Genomic DNA, 23,528 nt, shown 5'->3' with positions numbered 1-23,528 from the left:
TATCTTAGTTTTCCATGTCTGGAATTAATTTAAAGTTTTATGTTTAAAAAGCTCATTATTATTAGAAAATGGTCTTTCCACTTCAGTGATTTCTATTTAAAAGTTTCTTTCCTATGTCATTAAAAGTCTCATTTGAAATGGGATAATAGTCTTCATTCACTTTGACTTCCACTAGATAAGTCATTAAAGATGATTTTCATAGAACAGATGTGCTACAACTAGCTCTACTTCAAATAAACTCGAGGAGTCATCAGAACCATCATTAATAACACATAGATGTGTAGTTTCTGTTTCTAGTGTTGCCAACTGATAGTGATGCTCCTGAGCTGAGAAGTTTAGTTTGCAATACCTTTACATTATATCTCTCAGAGGCATGTTGCATAGTGGGAATAGATTATTGTGATCACTATGCTTCCCAGTTCTATAGCCAGTCATGGAAAAGCCCCTGTGGTTTGTTATAGAATAAGTTTTCTGGAGTATTTTAGCTGTCACTGTGAAATTCACATAGCACTCAAGATATCTTTATTTGGATCCATTATAAAAATTGTACCATAAAAAACTCGGATGGGCATACTACAAAGCTTGACAATGCCAATGGATATTGTTATGTGGAAAAAGAAGAATACATTATTGATGGAAACTTGCAAGTATGACTCGTGGTTTTTTTTAACACTCTGGTAGTACAAAAATAGAGTTACTGTAGCTGGGAACATTCAAATGACATATGGTCATCAAAGAAAGGGAATCAGAACTAGAGATACTATTTGATTCACAACTTAAAAAAACAGTACAAATAACTATACTGTCCAATCACACGCTGACATTTATTATTTATGTAATCTTTATTTGGACTTGTTAGAACCACTAATACTTTTGAGAATGTGGTATGATGTTAATGAAATGAAAAAGTTAATTACTTACTGATGTTTTAAAATTGCTGAAATAGCTTTTTGGTTTTTTGTTTTTGTTTTTGTTTTTGTTTTTGTTTTTTTGGTATACTCAAAAGCTGAAAGCTTTCCAATGGTAGGGACAAAAGAAAACCTACTGAAAATGAAACAAGTTACAAATTCTCCTCTTGATTGTAAATATAAAATGAAATAAAAACAAAAAAAATCCAAAAACCAAAGAAATACATACACACACACACACACACACACACACACACACTACAATGAAGAATGTAAAAAAATATTAACCCATATACAATAAAAGTTGAGTTATAACTAAAGGTAAAAAGGATACCAAATTCTGATTAAAACTTTCCTTTGGTTATGGTTTTTTTCAGAGCAATTTTAACATCTTTGTTCCTGAGGCTATAGATTAATGGATTCATCAGGGGGACAACAATGTTATAAAAGACAGAAGATATTTTCCCCTGGTCCATAGACCCAACTGAGGAGGGTTTTAGATACATAAATGTACATGATCCAAAGAACAGGAAAAGAGCAATTATGTGAGAGCTACATGTGCTGAAGGCTTTGGACATTCCTGCCGTGGAGCTTATTTTGAGGATGCTGGAGAGGATAAAGCCATAAGAGGTAAAGATGATTACAGTGGGAACAATAATATCCTTTCCTGCTACAATGAACAACTCTATCTCATTAACATAGGTACTGGTGCAGGAGATCTGGAGCAAAGGGAGGATGTCACAGAAATAGTGATTGATGGTGTTTTTATCACAGAATGTCAGTCTTAGGATACATCCAGTGTGTATCATGGCACCAGAAAACCCCATCAAATATGTACCAATCATAAGATAAGAACACACCTTAGGAGACATTACAATGTTGTACAAGAGTGGATTGCAAATGGCCACATAGCGATCATAGGCCATTGCTGTCAGAACATAACATTCAGAAATTGCAAAAAAGGCAAAGAAATAGAACTGGGCCATGCATCCCTCATAAGAAATAACATTCTTCTTTCGTACAAAGTTCATCAGCATTTTAGGTGTAATGACTGAACAATAAAAAAGGTCTATGCAGGACAAGTTAAGGAGGAAAAAATACATAGGAGTGTGAAGGTGAGAATTCAGAATAATCAGCATGATCAAAGCTAAATTCCCCAATGTAGCTATCACGTACATCACCAGAAAGAGTAGGAACAGGGGTATTTGTAGGTCAGGCCTGTTTGTTAACCCCATCAAGATGAACTCAGTGACCAAGGAAGCATTTTCCAGGGCCATTCTTCTCTTAAAGAATCTATAGGAAGAAAAAAGATGAAATTAGGTAACCTAAAAGACCATACCACCCAAATTTCTATATAATTGAGGTATGTACTAGAAATGTTTGAAAGTAATTAATTTGAAAAAATAAAACAATCACATTCCATGATATCACATTACTCAAAGGCATAGTGTTCCCCTTTAAACATGAAATGCATTCTAGAGCACCAACAACAGGGTATACAATCTGACTAGAGTACTGTCATATTCAATACAATTATTAGAAAAACTAAGGGAGAAGAGTAAAGCAGGTTGTGTCAACTCAAATTGTCCTTTCTCTCTTTAGTATTGTTTCTTTAACACAGCCTCTCACTGAGATAGAAGAGGCTAGAGTAAAATGGTACTGAACATCTAAATTGGACCCTTGTAGGATTGAAACCTAAAAGAAACTTAATTCTAGGGATAGTTAATGCAGAGAACTATGTGTCTATCTGGTAGTTTAAGGGGACTAGCCAGTGTTGATAGATCAACTTTCATAAAAGGAAACCAACCGTTTGCTGTGTATACTTCAAAATGTAGCAAGCTTGAACTGGATAATAAGTAGAGAGCTATCTTTTCCATCAATAATGAGTTGAAAGGACCACATTTAAAATACTTTTGAGGTTTGACTGTGTTTGTCTCTTTCTGTCTCTGCATCTTTATCTGCATGTCTCTGACTCTGACCCTTTCCCTGTCTTTTTTTCTCTCTGTTTCTCAGTCTCTGTCTAGTGCTCTGTCTCTATCTGCCTTTATTTCTGTCTCTCTGTCTGTCTCTCTCTCTTTTTCTCTCACTGTGCATGTGTGGGTGTGTGTGTGTGTGTGTGTGTGTGTGTGTGTGTGTGTATGTGTTGAGGTGACTTGTGTTTGTGCAGTCTTGTACATGTATTTTCCCAGCATGTAATTCATAACAAAATAGAGATCAGGACAAATTGAAAAGTATACAGTTTGGCATACAGTTATTGTGATCCACATTGCAAGGAGTAATCTTCAGTTGGAGGTCTTTGTCAAGTAAGTAGGGGCCATGCTAACCAGGGACATCCAAAAAGGACCTTCAAGGGCTTCAGGTCAGGTACTGTTGCTAGGATACAGCTTTTTGAAATCAGTCGCAGAATTCCTTATGTTAAGTGTTTGGAATCCCCAGACTTGTAAAAAAAATCCCTAGAGAGAACAACCTTCATTTTCCAGTTTCTTATTGATGGATCTCTCTCCAGTTTAGTTACCAGTCCTCTAAAAACAAAACTTATAAATTCAGAAGTGAGCTCTGTCTATTGAAATAGAACTTGTTGATTAGGACACCCAAAGCAACTCCTGTTTTATTGACTCTATAGACATCTTCTGCTCAGTTTTCATGATGCTTCTCAGTGACACTTAGTTAAATTTTATAACTTTGCAGATTAGAAAAGAAAGTAAGATCTTAGATGCTGAGCTCCAGCTCAAAACGAAGCCTTACTGCAAACATAATAAACTCAAAACTTAAAATGGAAAGCACTTTATGACCTCTATTATATATATGATCTAAGAGTTCTGTAACAAAATAGAGGTCACACAGGACGTAGGACACACACATAGCACACAGGATGTTGGATACTAGAGCAAATGGAAAGAAAAAACCTCAGGATTCATTTGTAAAGGAAGGTCACATGTCACTGTATAAAGTCCTGAATAAGAATTAAAAAGCTACAAATAAAATATGTTGGTTTTAAACACACAAGAACTATGTATTAAAAAAGAAATTAATTCAATTTGGAAAGATGCCTAGACCTATCTACTGTTCAAGATATTAAGAGGAATTATGCCTGATCATCAACTTGAACTGTTAAGAGAGTATATCTTAAGATCACCTTCTCACTGCACACACATTAAAACCAAAGAAAAGCAGGCCTATATGCAAGAAAGCCACATTTGAATCAGCTTCATTGTTGAGCATTTCATAAACATATGGGTTAAAACAAATTTATCTCACATAAGCATTTTAGAGTTAGAGATATCTAAGTGAAAGTGTCAAAGAAAAAGTAAAATGCAAGCATAGAATTCCAAGCTTACCTTCGTTTTCTGAGTAAACTCTTTTGCTTACTTATGGGTTTTATTTACCCTGGTATTCTGAGGAGAATTTAGATGTCCTTGATTCCAAGGTGATGTAGTACAAAATTAATATCATTCCCTAACACTGTGAAGAATCACAGAGAAGCATACAGCTTTTCTTCTTACCATTCTGGCCACTGGGTGAGACACCAGATATTTTACATAATTTACTATGATCCTACATGTGGCTATGGTTAAGAAAGGTGCTTTCTCATTCTCTTCTCTGGACACAGTCCTCAGATATAAAGAGGAAATGGAGTTATTTCATTTGCATGCAAGACTGTGATATATAATCTAAAACTTTAGGGACCATTTCTCTATTCAGTTATGCCTCCCCCTTAGGGAATGTACTTTCTCCCTGCTTGGGCCAATACTGAGCTCCCATCTGCCAGTCACCTTCATCTCTTAAGGGAAATCTGCTGGTTTTGTTTTGTTTTTTTTCTCTTTGTTACCATATCCACAGAGTCTACTACCATTATTGTCTATTATCTTATTATTTTTAAGTTTTTACAAGGAAGTCACCTTTTGGAAAATATTTTTCTCACTGTCATGTTTTGTTTTTATAGATCTGCATCAAACTCAAGAAGCCACTCATGCAAAGCATGTGCTCCACTACTCAGCAATACATCCATATCCCCCAAACCAACAAATCACATTTCCTGTTCTGTGTGAAATGGTGTAATCTTTTAATTCCACCACTCAAGAGGTAGAGGCAGGTACATCTCTGTGAGTTCAAGTCTAGCTGGACTCTACAGGCCAGCCAGGGCTATAAACATACATATTTCTTAAAACATTCAAACAAAATCACATTTATGGAACAGTCACTCAAGTTTATATTTTAAATAATAATTAAAAACTTCTGATTGGTGCTCTGTTTAGTCATTAACAGTGTATTAAGGAGATGAATTTTTTCCAGTCAACAAACTCATTTTTTAGTGGTTAAAAATCAAACAAAGACTAATCTCTAAATAAAATACATAAATGTAATATGTATATGTAGTAGAAATAGTGAAAATTTAATCTCATGATAGTTTGGTTTCTTTTTGTTTGTTTGTGTGTCTTTTTTTCTATTTTCATCATGTTTTATATTGCTAAACTTTAGTATATTGGTGGAAAAATTAAGTTAGAAAGAGAATCTATACACAAAAGTTCATGAAAATAATAAACATTTTTGAGAATATTTAATATTCTCAAAATATTAGCCAGCAGAAAAATGCAAATAAAAATTACTTTGATATCCCACCTTATTTCAGTCATAGTGGTTAAAATCAGGTAATCAAATTACAACAAATGCTGATGAGGACCCTTATTCATTTTGGTGGCATATAAACTGCTGCAGCTACTATAGCAATCAGTACAGGGGATCTTCAAAAAGCTGGAAGCAGAAGTACCATGACTGAGTTAAACCATCCCTGAATATGTGCCCAAACATGTATCTCCTACTGCAGAGATATATATTCATACACATTGAACACTGCTCTTTCCACAATGGCCAGAAAATTGAATTGTCCTGAATATGAGTAAAGTATTAATGGATAAAGACATAATCACATATTTCTCATCCTTGAGTCTGCTAGTATGTGATATGATGTTATTCAGTCTGGCAGACCAAGAATTTCCTATTTTATATACTCTTTTATATAGATAATTTGATCTTGGTGAATAAGATTTTTAATATGTTGTTGATATGCTTATATTGAACTATCCTTGAATCATTGGAATGAAGAAAAGTTGTCATTGTAAATTCTTTTTGGGACATGTTGTGAATTTGATATACTAGATTTTACCAAAAAATATTTCATACTCTTTATTAGTAAATTAAACATATAGCATATTCTTTATTTGTTTTATGTAGTTTTAGAATTAAAATAGTAGTTTAGATATTCGGATTTGCTAGAATACAAGAATTTGCAATATACCACAAAGATCCTCTGAATTTCATCAGACTATATTGTAATGTCACCTATTTTTATCTTTAATTTTGTTAAGTTGTGCCTTATCTCTTTGGGTTAATGTGGATAAGGAATAGATAGTTTTATTTATCTTTTAAATAACCCTCAACTTTTTTATATTTCTATTTTCATTTCCATTTCCATCTTTCTTTCTAAATTTCTTTTTTTCTTTGTTTCTTTTGTTCACTTTACATCCAGCGCAGTTCACTGCCCCATCCCAGTCACCCCCTCCCACAATCCATTTCTTGTGTCTCTGCCTTAATATTTATTATTTCTTTCCACTTATTTATTTAGGTTTAATTTATTTTTATGTTTCTAAACTCTTAAGTTATTCTATTAAGTTCTATTTTAAAATTTTTATCTAATTTTCAAAATATAAGTATTTAGCTCTTCATTTCTATCATCTACCAATTTTCTTACACCAATGGGGTCTGATATATTATGTTTTCATTTCATTCTGTTCTACAAATATATCCTTCCTGGTGTATTTTATAGAACATTCATGACTAAGACATGTGTTGTATTGTCCAATCACTATGACTTAATATATTCTCATATTATTGATTTGTTTTCAGTTTATTGTGATCAGATAAGCCACAAGAAACCACTTCAGTGATTCTCTGTTTTAACTGAATTTTTTTTATGTTCTAAAATATTATGTATTTTTAGAAAAGTTCCAAGGGCTACTGAAAAAAAGTACTTTCTAGTTTTTACACAAATATCCCTTTCATTTCTGTTAACATTTTTTTATTTATTCTGTCCTTTAATTCTGGATTTTATTTTTGCATGAACACCCCATGTATTGATAGAAATAGGACATTGAAATTATGCTTTGTGTGAGCTAATGCTTGATAAATCTATATTTAGAGATGTAATATACTCTAGGCTTATGAATAATCATGGGTTTTTCTTTTTTAAACATGAGTACTGATAAACTAGTTTGCTTTTCAGTTGCTGTTTGGAATTCATATTTCTAAACTAATACTCTAAGCTATTTTTGTCTTTAGCATTAATTTGCATTTCTTGGAGGCATATAAAATATTCGCTCTATTTTTTAACCCAGTCTTCTATCATGTGTCTTTAATTAGAGAACTGACATTGCCACGTTTATGCTTAATTTTGAAAATCAGTTGCTGTCATTTTCCTGTTTTATAATGTTTCTCTCACTTTTAATTTTCATGTGCTAATTGGCTGTTCTGATACAGTTTATTATTTTCCAGGATTGTGTGTTTATCTTTGTCTTCAGGATGTAGGGTTTCTTCGGGTAACTCTAAGCTTTGTGATCACAAATTACTTTGCTTTGTACTACTATCTTTCTGTATATTAGATGTAAAAGCATGAAATATTATATACTTCTATCTTTCTGATTTTCTTGTATTGAACTTTAGTTATATTAGCATTGTACAAAATATGGCCATAGGTTTCTTGCTACATAGTTAGTACAGAATGTTTGTGCTAGGTGATTATATAGTAAAGAGAAATGCAAAATGATGTTCCAAAATGAATACAAGATGAGAAAGAAAAAGGCTACAACTCAAAACTCCATTTGCACATTCATAAATCTTTAACCAGTAAACTCTCTGATCACATTCTTTTAGAAATGTGCTAACAGTTTAGTTATTAAGAGTTTACATTAAGTAATTTGAATATAAAGTCACCAAATCTCTCTTGTATTTATTAAGAAGAAACCTACTTTTCTATATCATCTTATATATCCAAGCTTTCTTATTGTTTTAGAAACATGTTCTTCATTAAAAGTAGGAACAACTGAGCCCCATGCTATTCTCTAATCTTAGCTGTGACAGTTCTCTCTCCCTCCCTCCCTCCCTCCCTCCCTCCCTCTCTCTCTCTCTCTCTCTCTCTCTCTCTCTCTCTCCCTCTCTCTCTCTCTCTCTCACACACACACACACACACACACACACACACACACACACACACACACACACATGTGTGTGTGCTTGTGTATCTCAGTCTCTTTGGCTCTGTCTCTCACTTTGTTTCTCTGCCTCCCTCTCTCTCTCTCTCTGCATGTGTGTGCGTGTATGTGCGTGTGTGTGTGTGTCTGTGTTGCATTTAGTTTTGTGAATGTGTACATGTGTACAAAAGAAAGGGGTCAAGTTCCCTGTATTATCACTCTTGGCCCTAGTCATTTGAAATAGAGTCCTACTCACTAAATATTGAGGTGGTCTCTAGCCAGCAGGATCCAGTGTTCCTCCTTTCTGCACATACTACATACAGACCTGTGTTATAAGCATATATGAATCCAATCCTGGATTTATTATAATGAGGGAACTGGGCTCTACACTCAGATCATTATGCCTATGTAGCAAATGCTTACAATATATGAATTATCTCTCCATCACCAGCTCTATTTCAATGGCATTATATAGTTTGAGTTTCCACTCTTTGAAAAGAAAATCAAATAAGTACATTGTAAACTCAACAACAAAAGGATATCAAATATATCATCTGTAATAATTTACTCTTACATTTAAAAATATTTTTTCAAATTCCATTAAAGAACAAAAACTCCTTCTTGAGTTCTCCATTGTTGGTGGGATTGCAAGCTTGTACAACCACTCTGGAAATCAGTCTGGCAGTTTCTCAGAAAATTGGACATAGTACTACCGGAGGATCCCGCAATACCTCTCCTGGGCATATATCCAGAAGATGTTCCAACCGGTAAGAATGACACATGCTCCACTATATTCATAGTAGCCTTATTTATAATAGCCAGAAGCTGGAAAGAACCCAAATGTCCCTCAACAGAGAAATGGATACAGAAAATGTGGTACATTTACACAATGGAGTACTACTCAGCTATTAAAAAGAATGAATTTATGAAATTCCTAGCCAAATGGATGGACCTGGAGGGCATCATCCTGAGTTAGGTAACCCAATCACAAAAGAACTCACACAATATGTACTCACTGATAAGTGGATATTAGCCCAGAAACTTAGAGCACCCAAGATATAAGATACAATTTGCAAAACACATGAAACTCAAGAAGAACGAAGATCAAACTGCGATACTTTGTCCCTTCTTAGAATTGGGAACAAAACACCCATGGAAGGAGTTACAGAGACAAAGTTTGGAGCTGAGAGGAAAGGATGGGCCAACTAGAGACTGCCATATCCAGGGATCCATCCCATAATCAGCCTCCAAATGCTGACACTATTGCATACACTAGCAAGATTTTGCTGATAGGACCCTGATACAGCTGTCTCTTGTGAGGCTAGTCAGGGCCTAGCAAACACAGAAGTGGATGCTCACAGTCAGATATTGGATGGATCACAGGGCCCCCAATGGAGGAGTTAGAGAAAGTACCCAAGGAGCTGGGAGGGGGGAGATCTGCAACCCTATAGGTGTAACAACAATATGAACTAACCAGTATCCCCCCAGAGCTCGTGTCTCTAGCAGCATATGTATCAGAAGATGGCCTAGTTGGCCATCAGTGGAAAGAGAGGCCCAGTGGTCATGTAAACTTTATATACCTCAGTACAGGGGAACGCCAGGGCCAAGAAGTGGGTGGGTGGGGGAGTAGGTGGGGGAGGGGTGTGGGGGACTTTAGGGGTAGCATTGGAAATGTAAATGAAATAAATACCAAATAAAAAAAGCTAAAAAAAAAAAAAACCAAAAACTCATACCAAAATAATTATATTTTCTAAAACTGTAACAAAATTTATTTATATTTTGAGATTTATTGGATGAAAGATTTGTGAGATAATTAAATATAGATACTCTAATTAGTGATTGATTATATAATGGTGTAAGTGCATCCCAACTCTGTAGAATTAGAAACAATGGAAATGTTATTTTTATATATCTTATAACAATTATTTGGGGCTAGCTTACAGGTTCAGAGGTTCAGTCCATTATCACTAAGGTGGGAGCATGGCAGCATCCAGGCTGCCATGGTGCAGGCAGAGCTGAGAGTTCTATGTCTTCATCCAAAGGCGGCTAGTGGAAGACTGACTTCCAGGCAACTGGGGTGAGAGTCTTAAGCCCACACCCACAGTGACACACCTACTCCAACCAGGTCACACCTATTCCAACAAGGTCACACCTCCAAATGGTGTCCTCCTTGGTCCAAGAATATACAAACCATCACACCATCCTACTTAGCAAACGTCTGGAAATTTCAATATAACTAAGGCCTTTTAATTTGGAGATGAAATATAGTGGGATGCTTTAATTTTAATTTTTAAAATTTTTCTAAATTTCTGACCTGACTTTTAATTACCGTTCCTCTTTCATTCTTTATTAAACTAATTAATTAGTGATTAATTCATGTGTCATATGCACAACAAAGCACATATGTGGAAGTCTGAGGACAACCTTTGGGAATCGGATTTTTTTTGTTCCATCATGTCGAGTTCTAGGGATTGAACATAGACCATGAGGCCTTGCAGCAGGTTCCCTTTCCTGATGAACCCTCTCACCTTACCACTGTTTTTGTTTCTTATATCATACAAATGTAGCCATTTCCCTTTTACATACTAATATAATCATCTTTTAACCATTGTAGACTGTAGCTTTTCTCAAAACTTTGAAAATAGAAGATAATACATTGTCTTACAGAACAAATATGTATTTAGACTGAGATATATCTCCTAAACCCTGGAAGGGAGGCAACTCAAATATTTTAGCTTTGTGTCTGATAGAGTATGAGGTCATGTTGTTAGGCTCTTTCCTTTTCTATGCTGATTTTAAATATCAGACACTTACAAAATATTCCAAATTCATATTTTCAATAGTTATTACACAAAAATATGGCTTTTCAGGCAGTCACTTCCAAACTATTTCAAATCACAACAAAAAGAGCCATTAAACTGTTTTCTGACAGAATGTAAATCAACATTTATCCTGGTAAATGTGTTAATTATCTGAAACCAAAATAGTCGGCCTTCTGAAGTAATAGTGGTCTTGTTTATTTTCATTTGTTCACATTTGCTGAAACAAAACTAATAAGTATTGTGCCAGAAATTAATAAAGAGGGCATTCTTTTACCTGAGATGTTTTGTTGAAATAATTGTGACACTTTAATTATAAGCCTTGGTGCATATACATGGATAAATATCCATGTGATATATATGTATATCATATATGATAAATACATTGATGAATACAAAAATACAATAAACAATCTCAACATTTATAGTTTACAACAGCAAAATATGTTGCATTAATAATTTTTGCGGAACTTTTTCTCTACCTCAGATATTCATTTGTTAAGTTGGATGACGAGATTAAAGATAGACATAGTCTCATTTGTGAGTTCATTAAAATATAATAAAAGTATCACATTTTTATTATATTAGCAAAATTTCATCTCATCATTTGTTTGATAATTTAATGAATAATTCATCTCTCCTAGAAGAAAAAATATCAATTACAATAATTAAAATGCAATGAATTAAAAGTTTTTAGCATGATAAAAATATGTAATAAATTATAAGGAAAAAGGAGTAGCTATTAATAACAAAACATGAAAACAAATTGAGAGTGTATTGAATAATTAAACAGTACAATAAGAAAACATTTCATCTTCTAATATTTTAATCAAATAGATAAATTTCCACACAACTAAAAGCAAATAGAGATGCTGTTTCTACCATAGTTTCCACCTACTTAAGGTTTTCCTCAGGGCAACTTTAACATCTTTGTTCCTTAAGCTATAGATTAAGGGGTTCATCATGGGAACCACATTGGTATAAAAGACAGAAGAGATTTTTCCTTCATTCATAGACCCAGCTGAGGAGGGTTTAAGATACATAAATGCACCTGATCCAAAGAAGAGAGAAACAGCAATTATGTGGGAACTGCAGGTGCTGAAGGCCTTGGACCTGCCCTCATTGGAGTTGATGCGGAAAATGCTAGAGAGAATGAAGCCATAAGAGATAAAAATGGTGATACTGGGCACAAGGATATTGATGCCCACGACAATGAAAACTTCCAGTTCGTTGACATAGGTGCTAGTACAGGAGAGCTGCATCACAGGGAGGATGTCACAGAAATAGTGATTGATCGTGTTTGCATCACAGAAGGTCAGTCTCAACATGCATCCCGTGTGAGCCATGGCACCAGAAAATGCCATCAAATATGAACCAAGCATAAGATAGGAACATATTTTAGGAGACATAGCAATATTATATAAGAGTGGATTACAGATGGCCACATAGCGATCATAGGCCATTGACATTAACACATAACACTCAGAAATAACAAAGAATGAATAAAAATAGAGTTGGGTCATACACCCCGTATAAGAGATAATATTCTTATTTAATATGAAGTTCAACAGCATTTTGGGTGTAAACACTGAAGAGTAACAGAGGTCTATCAAAGACAAGTTAAAGAGAAAAAAATACATTGGGGTGTGAAGGTGAGAATTCAGTCCAATCAGAATTACCAAACCCAAATTCCCAGTCATAGTTACCATATACATTACAAGAAACAGGAAGAACAGAGGGAGTTGGATATTGGACTGGTCAGTTAAGCCAATCAAGATGAATTCAGTCACAAAAGACCTATTTCCAAAAGCCATTCTTTTCAATTGGAATCTGTAGGCAAAGGACAATGTGTTACATTCATTACAAGACAAACTATTCACATATATAACCTATATATGTGTTTTATATATATATATATACACACACACACATATATATATTCACAGTAATATTTCAAGTCTACCTTAATCTCGAACTGTAGAATTTGCCATTACCATGACCATGAGTGGAATAGAGTCTCCATTATTAAAGTTATCCCAAACTAAATATGTCCTCAGTTACTTAAACTACTGAATTGAAGGCTGGCTCATTTCATGAAAACGTGACTGCTCACAAACCAAGGTACAACCAAGTTGAATGTGTGCAGGAACAACTTTCATATCATTACTTATTCCTTTACTTGATTTACTAGCTTTCTAGGAAGACAACTAGCAATAGAAGCTTTAACAAATGGTGCTGACCTCTATTCAGATTAGACAGGGCTAGAAAAGGAATTAGGTTTTTTTTTTTTTTCATATACAACTATAGGCAAGGTTTTCATATACAACTATAGGCAATGTTTTCATATACAACTATAGACAAGGTTTTCATATACAACTGATTATAGGCAAGGTTACTAACTAATATTTGTTACAGAATCCAAGTTGTAAATCTACTTTTAAAAGTTCTGTACTTGAAGAAAGTTATTCATGTAATTTCTATCCTGATCAAATTTATGTGAGCTATACTTACATTTCAAAGTCTAATAAATGGGAAAGAAATGTATCTGTCTTATATCCCTGCACTTCCATTATTAAAAAAGAAAAAGACATTAAGGTATACAGATTTCACAAACTCACCCTTGTTGAGCCAGAAAATATTGATGTTTCCTTATTCTTGTTTGAAATGAAATTTTCAGGATTTTATTTCCTGGGGCTTTTGTTGTTGTTATTAAAACTTAATTAGTAAACTATCTTAGAAATATTTATGAATTGTAAAGTACATTTTCTGATTATAATTTTCACTACATTTTCACAACAGAGAAAAGGTTCTCATGTTGGTCTATTAGCAACTTCATAAAACAGAAAAGTTTCTATGTGAGTATAATAGTATTAATACAATATACTGGGCTTTAAAAACAGTGAAATCTTGTTTTTTCCCTTCCCTTGAGAATAGACCCATGATGTATGAAGGGAGTAGGAGGACTTTGTTTACACCGTGAACCAAGATATACCTTTAATTCCTAAGGGACTTAAATTTTTACCAAAGTTTTTCATTCACCCTTGGGCTTGTACAACTCCCAAGACAAGCTCCAAAACAAGATCCTATCTCTGCCTTGTATCCGTATTTGAGGGGAAATATGTTTCATTATCTCATTCCTTCCCTGCCATGGGACAGTCCCACCATAGGCCAGATCCTTCAGAGGAGATAAGGCATGGACAAAGAAGTGAATCAGGCATAGTGGTCAGAGGCATTTTTCCAGCCTGACTGGCAGACGAGGAGAGTCTTTTATCTGTACAGAATGAAATAGGCAGAGAAAGATTCATGTCGTTTCAAACCATAGATCACATCATTTTTATCTCTGGACATGTGTTTGAATTTCCTCTTGATCATAAGTTTAGTCATCACTGATAAACTGTGACAGAACACAGTTATCTTTTACTATCAGTTTTCCTCATCAACCACACACCCTAACTTTTAAGAATCTAGAGGCATAATTTGAGAAAGCATGACTGACAGGCTTGTAGCTCTTATTGTTTCAAGGGTGCTAGATAGAAAGAAGATTTCCAAGCCAGCCTACATAAATTGCCATGTTCCAAACAGGGTAGTATCAACTTTTAATGGTCACAGTGTTGTCATTAGGCCTAAGAAAAATTTTCAGGTCAAAGCTGCTGCAGCTAGTATTCAAATTTCACCAAAATGCAATGTTTATATCTTTATAGAATTTATGTATATGTTTAATCTTGGCATTATTTTGTGCTTTGGTCATTCAATACTGCAGTGGCCCTGAACAAGTTAACTTTTCTATGAAGAGGAAGTTTTAATATTTCATTCTTTAAAATTTATCCACACTATTCTTTGTTCATCAGTTTAAGATGATGTATAGGACAGGGGTCACTCCTGGCATTCTTATTTTGTTGCTGTATTTTTTCCTGTAGGGGTGTCCCATAGGTAGCCCCCAATCTTCTATGCCATATGATCACCTGATCATAAAGGTGGAAGACACTTTTAATCTGATATGCTGCCAACTCCTCTAGCCCAATGAATCCTATTCACTTTTAAAAGTTTATTTTATTCTGAGTATCTTGCTCCTGAGTAAGTAGAGGAGCAGATGTTCCAAGAGTGTTTTAAGTCAGAGACTCATTTGGAGATCTCTGGCGTCTTTATTTGAATTACAGCTTCCAAGGCACAAGGAAGACTTTCAAGTAGGGCGAGATAAGGATAACTCCCTAAGAACATGAGGGGTAATATGGTCAGGATGTTCCTGGGGAAGGTTAGAAGTCTGTACTCCTGGAAGAAGGCAGAAATGGTTCATAAGAAATTTCCCACTGATCCAATATCCCCAAGTTGTACAATATTATATAACCACCTCACATGCGCAAGCCACTATACAATATATTAATACCAAGACTCAAAATGAAGGACAACAGGACAGCAACTGGGTCACATGGCTCAGCTTTGCTGACTCTTTGTCAAGAAATTGTGTTGGCTTTCTGATTTTTGCTGTTCGCATTAGATATAGCTGGACCATGTCACACAACTTGAATAGAAATGTCCTATATGCTCTCATTCAGTAGTTCTTATTTCGTTTGTCTGAAATTTTTCAATAATTGCAGTAGCTCAGTTCAATAAACTCTAGTGGAATACTTCATTTTATAAGATTTTCCCCTTCCAAAGTTTTTACTTGAGGCAGGCAGATTTCTGAATTTGAGACCAGCCTGGTCCACAGAGTGAGCTCCAGGACAGTTAAGGCTGTTTGTCACACAGAGAAACCCTGTCTCGAAAAACCAAAGTTTTTACTTTTATAATATTTGGGAATTGTAACATAAGCATCCTTCTAAGAATTAAGTATAATTATTTTAGTAGCTAAACTTACTTTGCTTTGTGTTTACAATTTATACAGTTGCAATGGTAACTAAGAGCATATATTTCATCAGGTTGCTATGACAACTAAATAAAATACTGTAAGTAAATTGATGATAACATGGTGGTACATGGAAAATACCTAAAACAACACAATGTACTGCTATTGCTCTTGGTTACCCACCAAAACCAGATACAAAAACCCTATTTCTGAAGAATACACTTTGGTTGCAGGACAGAAAACTCATTCTTGAAAGGAAGAAGGATCTTTCTCACTTTCTCTCTCTCCGGGGTGTCATTCATTGTGTGGGAAATCATTATGCAGAAAGCTAGATATAAAAAGATATTAGTGATATCGTTGCCTACATACAGCAATACCAACCTGCAAGTCAAGATGTCCCCACTGGTGCAATAATGGAAAGACTGCTTAAGGTCTTTGTGTTCTGTTTTACAGGAGGGATAATTTACAGGGTACTGTAAAGCTATCAAAACTAAAATTCTGCTAGTAGAAAGAGGAAGGAATATTTTTGTTGTTTTGGGGTTTTATTTGTTTTGTTTCTGTTTTTCTTTTTTACATTATTCTTCCTGGAGATGTGTGTGAAATTGCTGATGTAAATCTTCAAGTACAACAATAACTTACAAAAGGTACAGAGTTAGAACAATTTACATTGTGTAGACCTTTTTAAAAAATGAATAAAATTATTTCTAGTGGTATTCTGCCATCCTCATAGATCAATGCCTAGCCAAATTGTCATAAGAGAGGCTTTCTCCTGCAGCTAACAGGAGCAGATGCAGAGACTTACAAACATAAGGAGGAAGAGCCCAAATCGGAGATATCTACCAGGTTTCTCACCTGGAGCTCAAGGAATCCTGTGGAAGGCATGAGGTAGCAGAAGGTAGGGGGGGAGGGGGGGATAGTAAGAGCCAAAGGGGTCAAGGTCACCAGGAGAGCACAACCCATGGAATAAAGTAAACCAGGCTCATATCGTCTCACTCATAGACTGAAGTGGCAATAATGGAGCTTACATATATTCTGCCAGTGGGAGTGGGAATGTCTCTCTTTTTCCTGCTCTTGGGACCCTTTAACACCTACTGTGTTGCCTTGACTAATCCTGATATTAGTGAGGCTTTGTGTCTAAACTTATTGTATATTGTTATACCCTGTTCTGTTGATGTCCCTGGGATATCTGCTCTTTCCTGAAGGGAAATGAAGATGGAGTGGATCTGAGGGACAGGGGAGGTGTGTATGTGGAAGAACTGGGAGAAGTGGATGGTGCAGATGTATCATATAAGAGAGGAATAAAAAAAAATAATAAAACAGCATATCACTAATTTTTTTCACATAATTCAGTCTTTCCTAATACTGGAAAAAAGCCAAACTCAGAGAAGTATAAATGAAAAATATAAAATAAAAAGGTCAATGAGATCACAGAAAATGAAGACCTGAAAAGAAGTTACAGAATGAATGACTTTAGTTAATAACAAAATAAATCAGATTAGAACATAGGAATTGGACATAGGGAGGGAAATGGAGGGTTCAGGATAAGGTGTGGGGAAGGACAGTAGAAATGGCTAGATGGCCATGAAAATCAATGGAACTCTATAACTGAAGTGGGTGATGGGGGGCATCTCCAGGACAAGACAGAGTCCTGGGATAAGGGGGCACCCATGAATCAATTGGGGTGACTTTAACTATGAGTCATTACATTGGGGATTTGGAATCTGAAAATGTCACCTCTTATAGCCAAATGGGAATCCCTTTAGAGTGATCGGGACACCAAACCACTCACAAACTTTCAGTCCAAAATTTATCCTGACTACAAGTAATATAGGCATGGGGTAGGGAACAAAGACTGGGGGAATGGCCAAACAATAACCGAGGTAACTTGACACTCATCCCATGAGCAAGCACCAATTCCTAACACTATTAATGATACTCTGTTATGCTTGCAGACAAGAGTATGTTCTCCGCTTAGAGACTCCACCCAGTAGCTTACTCAAACAGATACAGACACCCATGCCCAAACAGTAGATGGAATGGGGACTCTTATAGAAGAATATATAGAAGGATTGGGGCCCAAAGGAAGTAGGAACCCCACAGGGAGACCAACAGTATCAACTAACCTGGACCACTGGGGCACTCAGAATCTGAACCACCAACCACAGAACATACAACACATCTGGACTGGGGTCTCCTAGCACATATGTAGCAGATATGCATCTTAGTCTTTATGTAGGTCCTTATCAACTGGAACAGGGGCTATCCCAAAAGCTGTTGCCTGTACGTAGAATATATTCTACTATCTGGCTGCCTTGTCTGGACTCAGCATGAGAGGAAGCTTTTAGCTTTGCAGATACTTGAAGTGCCAGAGTTAGGCGGATACATGGTGGGATGCACCTGCTCAGAGGAGGAGGGCAGTTAGAATGGTGGAATTATTGTGGGAGGGTGTGACAGGAAGGGGGACAATGAGCAGGATATAAAGTGAATAAGAACAACAACAACAAAAAGCAAAACAAAAAAACCCAAAAATTTAAAAAAATGTATGAACATAAATTGGGAGACACTATTTTTAAAAATTTATGAATATTCAACATGAGAAATGAAGAATTTTGTAATATGTATAGAAAGGAAAATTAAAACAAAATAAAAAACTTAAACAGAAAATTTCCCTAATCTAGATCATGTAAAGCACACCAAGCTACAAAATGCATTTAGAGCTCTAAACAACAAAGGCAGGAACGAAATCTTGAATCGTATTACAGTTAAAATAATAAATATGCAGAAAAATAGTACATTGAAATCTATTAGGGAACCACACCAAACAACACTGAAAGACAAGCCCTTGGGATACTTCAAGATTTCTCAAAAATGTATTTAAGAACCTTGAAATAATTTTGTTGTTGATATTTATTTTTGAGATTGCAATTTAATTACAAAGTTATTTCCATCCCTTTCCTCCTTTCATAACCTTTCCTATACTCTTCCCATCTTGCCTTCAAACTTTTTGTCTCTTTTTCATTAATCATTATACACACACAACCACATATATGCTAAATAGAACATGTTGAGTACACCATTACTGGTATTTATTTTCAGGGCTGATGGTTTAGAACTGGAAAACAAGTTAGTATGCTCTTGCCTGCAGCTATTGTTCCCAGCTTCCCTGGAGTAATAGATGTTTGATAAGGGTGAGACCTCATGGGCTTTTCTCCATCCGCTTTGACATTTTGTTGGTGAAGCCCTGTAACTTTTAGAGGTGTTGGATCTAAAACATGTAGGTTTAGAAAATAATTTATATTCTTATTTCACTCTGAGAAGACTTCTACCAGAGTAGTTGCATTTTATGAATGAGTCCATGGTTTGTGACTGGCCCAAGACCTACTATATTTTCTGACTCATCTCTTTATTTTCCTTGTCACGAGTCTCTCCTCCCTCTTCTCCATCTGAATCTTTATGAATCAGAGCATCTCAATTCTAAAAAAAGAAAAAAAAAGGTGCTATTAATATGTGCATGGCATGTGTCAATAACTAAATGCATCCTGTTGAGTACATATGATATTACTTTTATGTATGTTTTCAGGGCTAATCATTGGCATTGAACAACCAATTAGGGTGCTCTTCTGAGGACAGGAGCACATTTATTTCCCTCTTCCTGGTTTAATGCCTGTAGTTCTTTTTGTAGGGCTTTTTCTCATGAGCTTCTGCCAATCTATTCCGTCACATTCTTTGTAGTCATCTTTGATCTGCTCACATTTGAAAGGTTGTATTGTCAATATTTTGATGGTATAGATTCTGATACTCACAGATAAGTGTAGTCTCTACTCCTCATCAGGGAGTATTGGAGTAGTGTGCTTCAAGATTTAAAGAGAAATCCCAATCCAGACTAAACTACCCAGAAAAATAATTTGTTATAATCAAGGACAAAGAAAAACTTTCTGCGATAAAAAAAACAGGCTAAAAGAATATATGGTCACTAAATCTATGGAGTATGAAAGAATCATTTCAACTCATGAAAAAGAACACATCCAGAAGGATATCTTAAAAAAAGACCAAATTAGAACATTAGTTCAATACATGAGAAAGAGAAAAAATACCAAAAATATGAATTAAATAAAATGACAGGAGTCAGTAAACACATTTTACTAATGGTTTGAATTTTGTAATCATAACACATTGACTAGCAATATGAATGAAAAAAGACCAATCTATTAGTTTCCTCGAAAAAAAAACACTTTTCTTTTTAATTTTTTTTTATTTTTAATTCATTTTTCAAACTCCATATTTCATTCTGCCTTCCACCTTCCTACCTCTGACTGCTATATGCCCCACACCTCCTCCCTAGCCCACCCTGTCTCCACGTGTATGTACCCCACCACACACACACACACACTCCACCTGACCTCTAAATTCCATGGGGCCTCCAGTCTCTTGAGGGTTAGGTGCATCATCTCTGAATGAATCCAGACCCAAAACTCCTCTACTGTATATGTGCTGGGGGGCCTCATATCAGCTCATGTGTGCAGTCTGTTTGGTAGTCCAGTGTTTGAAAGATCTCTGTGGTCCAGATTAGTTAAGACTGCTGGTCCTCCTAAAGGGTCATCCTTTTCCTCAGCTTCTTTCAGTCTTTCTTAATATAAAAACAGGGGTCAGCTGCTTCTGTCCATTGGTTGGGTGGAAATATCTGCATCCGACTCTTTCGGTTGCTTGCTGGGTCTTTTGGAGGGCAGTCATGATAGATCCCTTTTTGTGAGCACTCCATAGTCTCAGTAATAGTGTCAGGCATTGGGACCTCCCCTTAAGCTGGATCCCACTTTGGGCCTTTCGCTGGACCTTCTTTTCCTCGGGTTCTTCTCCATTTCCATCCCTGTAATTCTTTCAGACAGTAACAATTATGGGTCAGAGATGTGACTGTGGGATGGCAACCCCACTTCTCACTTGATGTTCTGTCTTCCTGCTGAAGGTAAGCTCTGTAAGTTCTCTCTCCCTATGTTTTGGCATTACATCTAAGGTCCCTCCCTTTGAGTCCTGGCAGTTTCTCACCTCCCAGGTCTTTGGTGCATTCTGGGGGATCCCCCCAACCTTTTATTTCCCGAGGTTGCCTGTTTTCCATTCTTTCTGCTGGCACTCAGGGCTTCAGTCCTTTTCCCTCACCCAGTACCAGATCAGGTTCCCCTCTTGCCCCCACTTCCCCTTTTCTAGTCACAATAGTGAATATGAGAACAACCTATCAAGATATTTTAATTTAAACACACACACACACTCTCTCTCTATTTTGTTAAGTATTGCTAGACATAAAGACAGGCTAACTTCTAAAAAGTAATCGATGATTTTAATACTCTATTCTCATGAATAGAAATGTCATCTCACAAAATTAAATGAAGAAAGATTTGAGCTATATGAAATGCATGAAGTTATATGTTTGAACATTAGAATATTTAAAGTTATAAACCTGAGCATTTGAACAAATGACTGACCATTTGCTACTGCTGTTTAGGAAGGCTGTAAATACTTTTGGAGGTAGAACTTTGACAGACAAGATCCCTAGAGAGAGTTGTCAAGGTTTTATATACATGCTTCATTTCCCACCCACACTCTACTTTCTTACTTTGATACGGTTGGCTTTTGTGAGTGAGATAATAGTCTTTTTTTCTCGCAAAGTTTGTTATTTGTGTACTAAAAACTACTGAATTTATAACTTGATTTTATATACAGCCACTTTGGTAAATTATTTTGATCATTTCTATAGGTTTTCCATAAGAATTGTTGGAATCCCCTATGTATAAATATTGTATTATCTGTACTTACGGATAAAATGACTTTCTTTCTTTCTCTCTCTCTATTTCTCTCTTTCTCTCTTTCTTTCTTTCTTTCTTTCTTTCTTTCTTTCTTTCTTTCTTTCTTTTTTCTTTCTTTCTTTCTTCTTTCTTATTTGTGTCCCTTTAATTTTCTTCACAGATCTTATTGCTATAGCTAGTACTTCAAGTGCTGTACAGAAAAGGAGGAGAAATAGTGAATATGCCTGACATACTTCTGATTTCAATGAGAGTGCTCTAATTTTTCTCTATTTTGGATAATGGTGGCTGAAGATTTGTCAAATAAATCATTTATGTTGATCTATGTTCCCTCTAATCATACTTTGTCTTGTATATTTATCATGTACTTTGACACAAGCTTTTATTCTGAAATGATGAATGCATTTTAAGATGATTTATTATATTTATTGACTTTTATATTTAAATTATCCTTATATGTTCAAAGAAAAAAACAATTTGATTGTTATGTATTTTGGTTGATAAACTGTTTTGCTAGTTTCTGTGTTTTTGCTTGATATGCATGTGCTTAGTTTGCAAGTTTTTAAACTAATTAATTAATTAATTAACTTAACTTAACTCCCTAACTCAGTTTTTGGTCATGGTTTTTCATCAGATCAATAGAAATCCTAACTACTACATGTAGTATACTAGAAATTCATCCATGAATGATTTTGTTTTATTACATTTTGATAATGTATGACAAAGGGAGTTAATATAGTATTCCTGAATTTGTTTCAATTTGGTTTTGTCAAAAGTGTAGTTGATTTAGGGAAAACTTGCATGGTCAGCTGAGAAAAATATATATTCTTTGTTGTTTCAGAAGACTACACTGTAGGTATCTGCAAGGTTCATTTGCTACATAATGCCATTTAATCCGAATGTGTCTCTGTTTGATTGTTTAATAAAGATGACCTGTTTATTTTAGATGGTCTGTCTATTGGAGAAAGACTACTGCTGAGTCAGAGTTAATCTATGTCTTTCAGTCTAAAAATACACTTTTTATAAAACTAAGTGAACTTGAGTTTGGTATACAGATGGTTAGGATTGCAATTTCCTATTGATTTGGTTAATTATTCCATTGAATTTTCCCATTCTATTTTCATTACAAAAGTGTTAGCTCTTATTCTCTTATGTTCATCTTTAATTCCTTTAAATTGTTTGATAAAGTACAGTACAAGGCTGTTCTGTAAAATTTTCTGCCTTTGAACACATTCATGTAGTTTTCATTAGACATAATTTATGTAGTACTAGTATAACTGAGAGAAGACATATTTCCATATATTTATTATTTGAATTGTGAACTAGACATGTGACTTCCTGTTTTGTCTTATGTCTTAGGCAAAAATATAATCAAGAAGGTTGGACTTGTGCAAGATTGTGTCAGCAGTAGGCCAGAAATAGTTGGTACACTGCCTGCTCTGTTATAGGTAGGACTATGAATATGGAAATGTTGCAAGAATGAACAGGGTTACAATTTTCTCATTCTTATTAAGTATATTACATGAAGGCTTATCTAAGACAATAAGAGAAAGCAAAATTAAAATGGGATAAAATGCGAAAAGCATTAATTTCGTGTTCTTATTGTTGAAGATGATACAATTCCATGCAAAAGAGAATGATAAAAAAATCCTCTAGAATATTCTTAGATTTGATAGAAAAAATAGTAAATGCTTAGGACTGATAAATTGATAAATTGACAGCATGAAAATGTAGCCCCCAAATCAGAAACTTTTCTAATACTTACATGCTGTCAAATAAATGAAGGAAACATACCCATTCATGATTATCTAAACAAAACAAAACAAACAAACAAACAAAAAACCCCAAAAGCTGTATTAAGTGTAACAAGAATGTGTAAAATAGCCAAAGAAAGTATGGTATATTTATACAGAGGATAGTGT

The 23,528-nt window shown here is 35.1% G+C and overlaps 2 protein-coding genes across 3 annotated transcripts; both read right to left on the bottom strand.

Moving 5' to 3' along the window:
* Positions 1 to 1,252: 1,252 nt before the first annotated feature.
* Positions 1,253 to 4,355, bottom strand: LOC110301755 (olfactory receptor 8B8-like). The gene is made up of 2 exons (XM_021172388.2): positions 4,247 to 4,355; positions 1,253 to 2,201 (listed from the first exon to the last, which is right to left on the bottom strand). The coding sequence occupies exon 2, from the start codon at positions 2,183 to 2,185 to the stop codon at positions 1,253 to 1,255; it is 933 nt and encodes a 310-aa protein (XP_021028047.1). The 5' UTR covers positions 2,186 to 2,201; positions 4,247 to 4,355.
* Positions 4,356 to 10,911: 6,556 nt separating this feature from the next.
* On the bottom strand, positions 10,912 to 12,788 carry LOC110301314 (olfactory receptor 8B8-like). Of its 2 annotated transcripts, XM_085828251.1 has the most exons (2): positions 11,870 to 12,785; positions 10,912 to 10,931 (listed from the first exon to the last, which is right to left on the bottom strand). In XM_085828251.1, exons 1-2 carry the CDS (start codon positions 12,783 to 12,785, stop codon positions 10,912 to 10,914), a joined length of 936 nt encoding a protein of 311 aa, XP_085684377.1. The 2 variants fall into 2 exon arrangements, with proteins under 2 accessions (XP_085684377.1, XP_021027397.1); XM_021171738.1 differs by lacking the exon at positions 10,912 to 10,931 and having other exon boundaries at positions 11,850 to 12,788.
* Positions 12,789 to 23,528: the final 10,740 nt, after the last annotated feature.

Source organism: Mus caroli, unplaced genomic scaffold, assembly GCF_978045245.1.
Source record: "Mus caroli unplaced genomic scaffold, Mus_caroli_1 scaffold_11, whole genome shotgun sequence".
Lineage (NCBI taxonomy): Eukaryota > Metazoa > Chordata > Mammalia > Rodentia > Muridae > Mus > Mus caroli.
The sequence above is the reverse complement of the archived record's forward strand: the minus strand, read 5'-3'. Positions and strand labels throughout refer to the sequence as shown.

Coding starts and splice junctions, on each gene's coding strand:
- LOC110301755 (XM_021172388.2), bottom strand. CDS start 2,185: ATGGCCCTGGAAAATGCTTCCTTGGTCACTGAGTTCATCTTGATGGGG.
- LOC110301314 (XM_021171738.1), bottom strand. CDS start 12,785: ATGGCTTTTGGAAATAGGTCTTTTGTGACTGAATTCATCTTGATTGGC.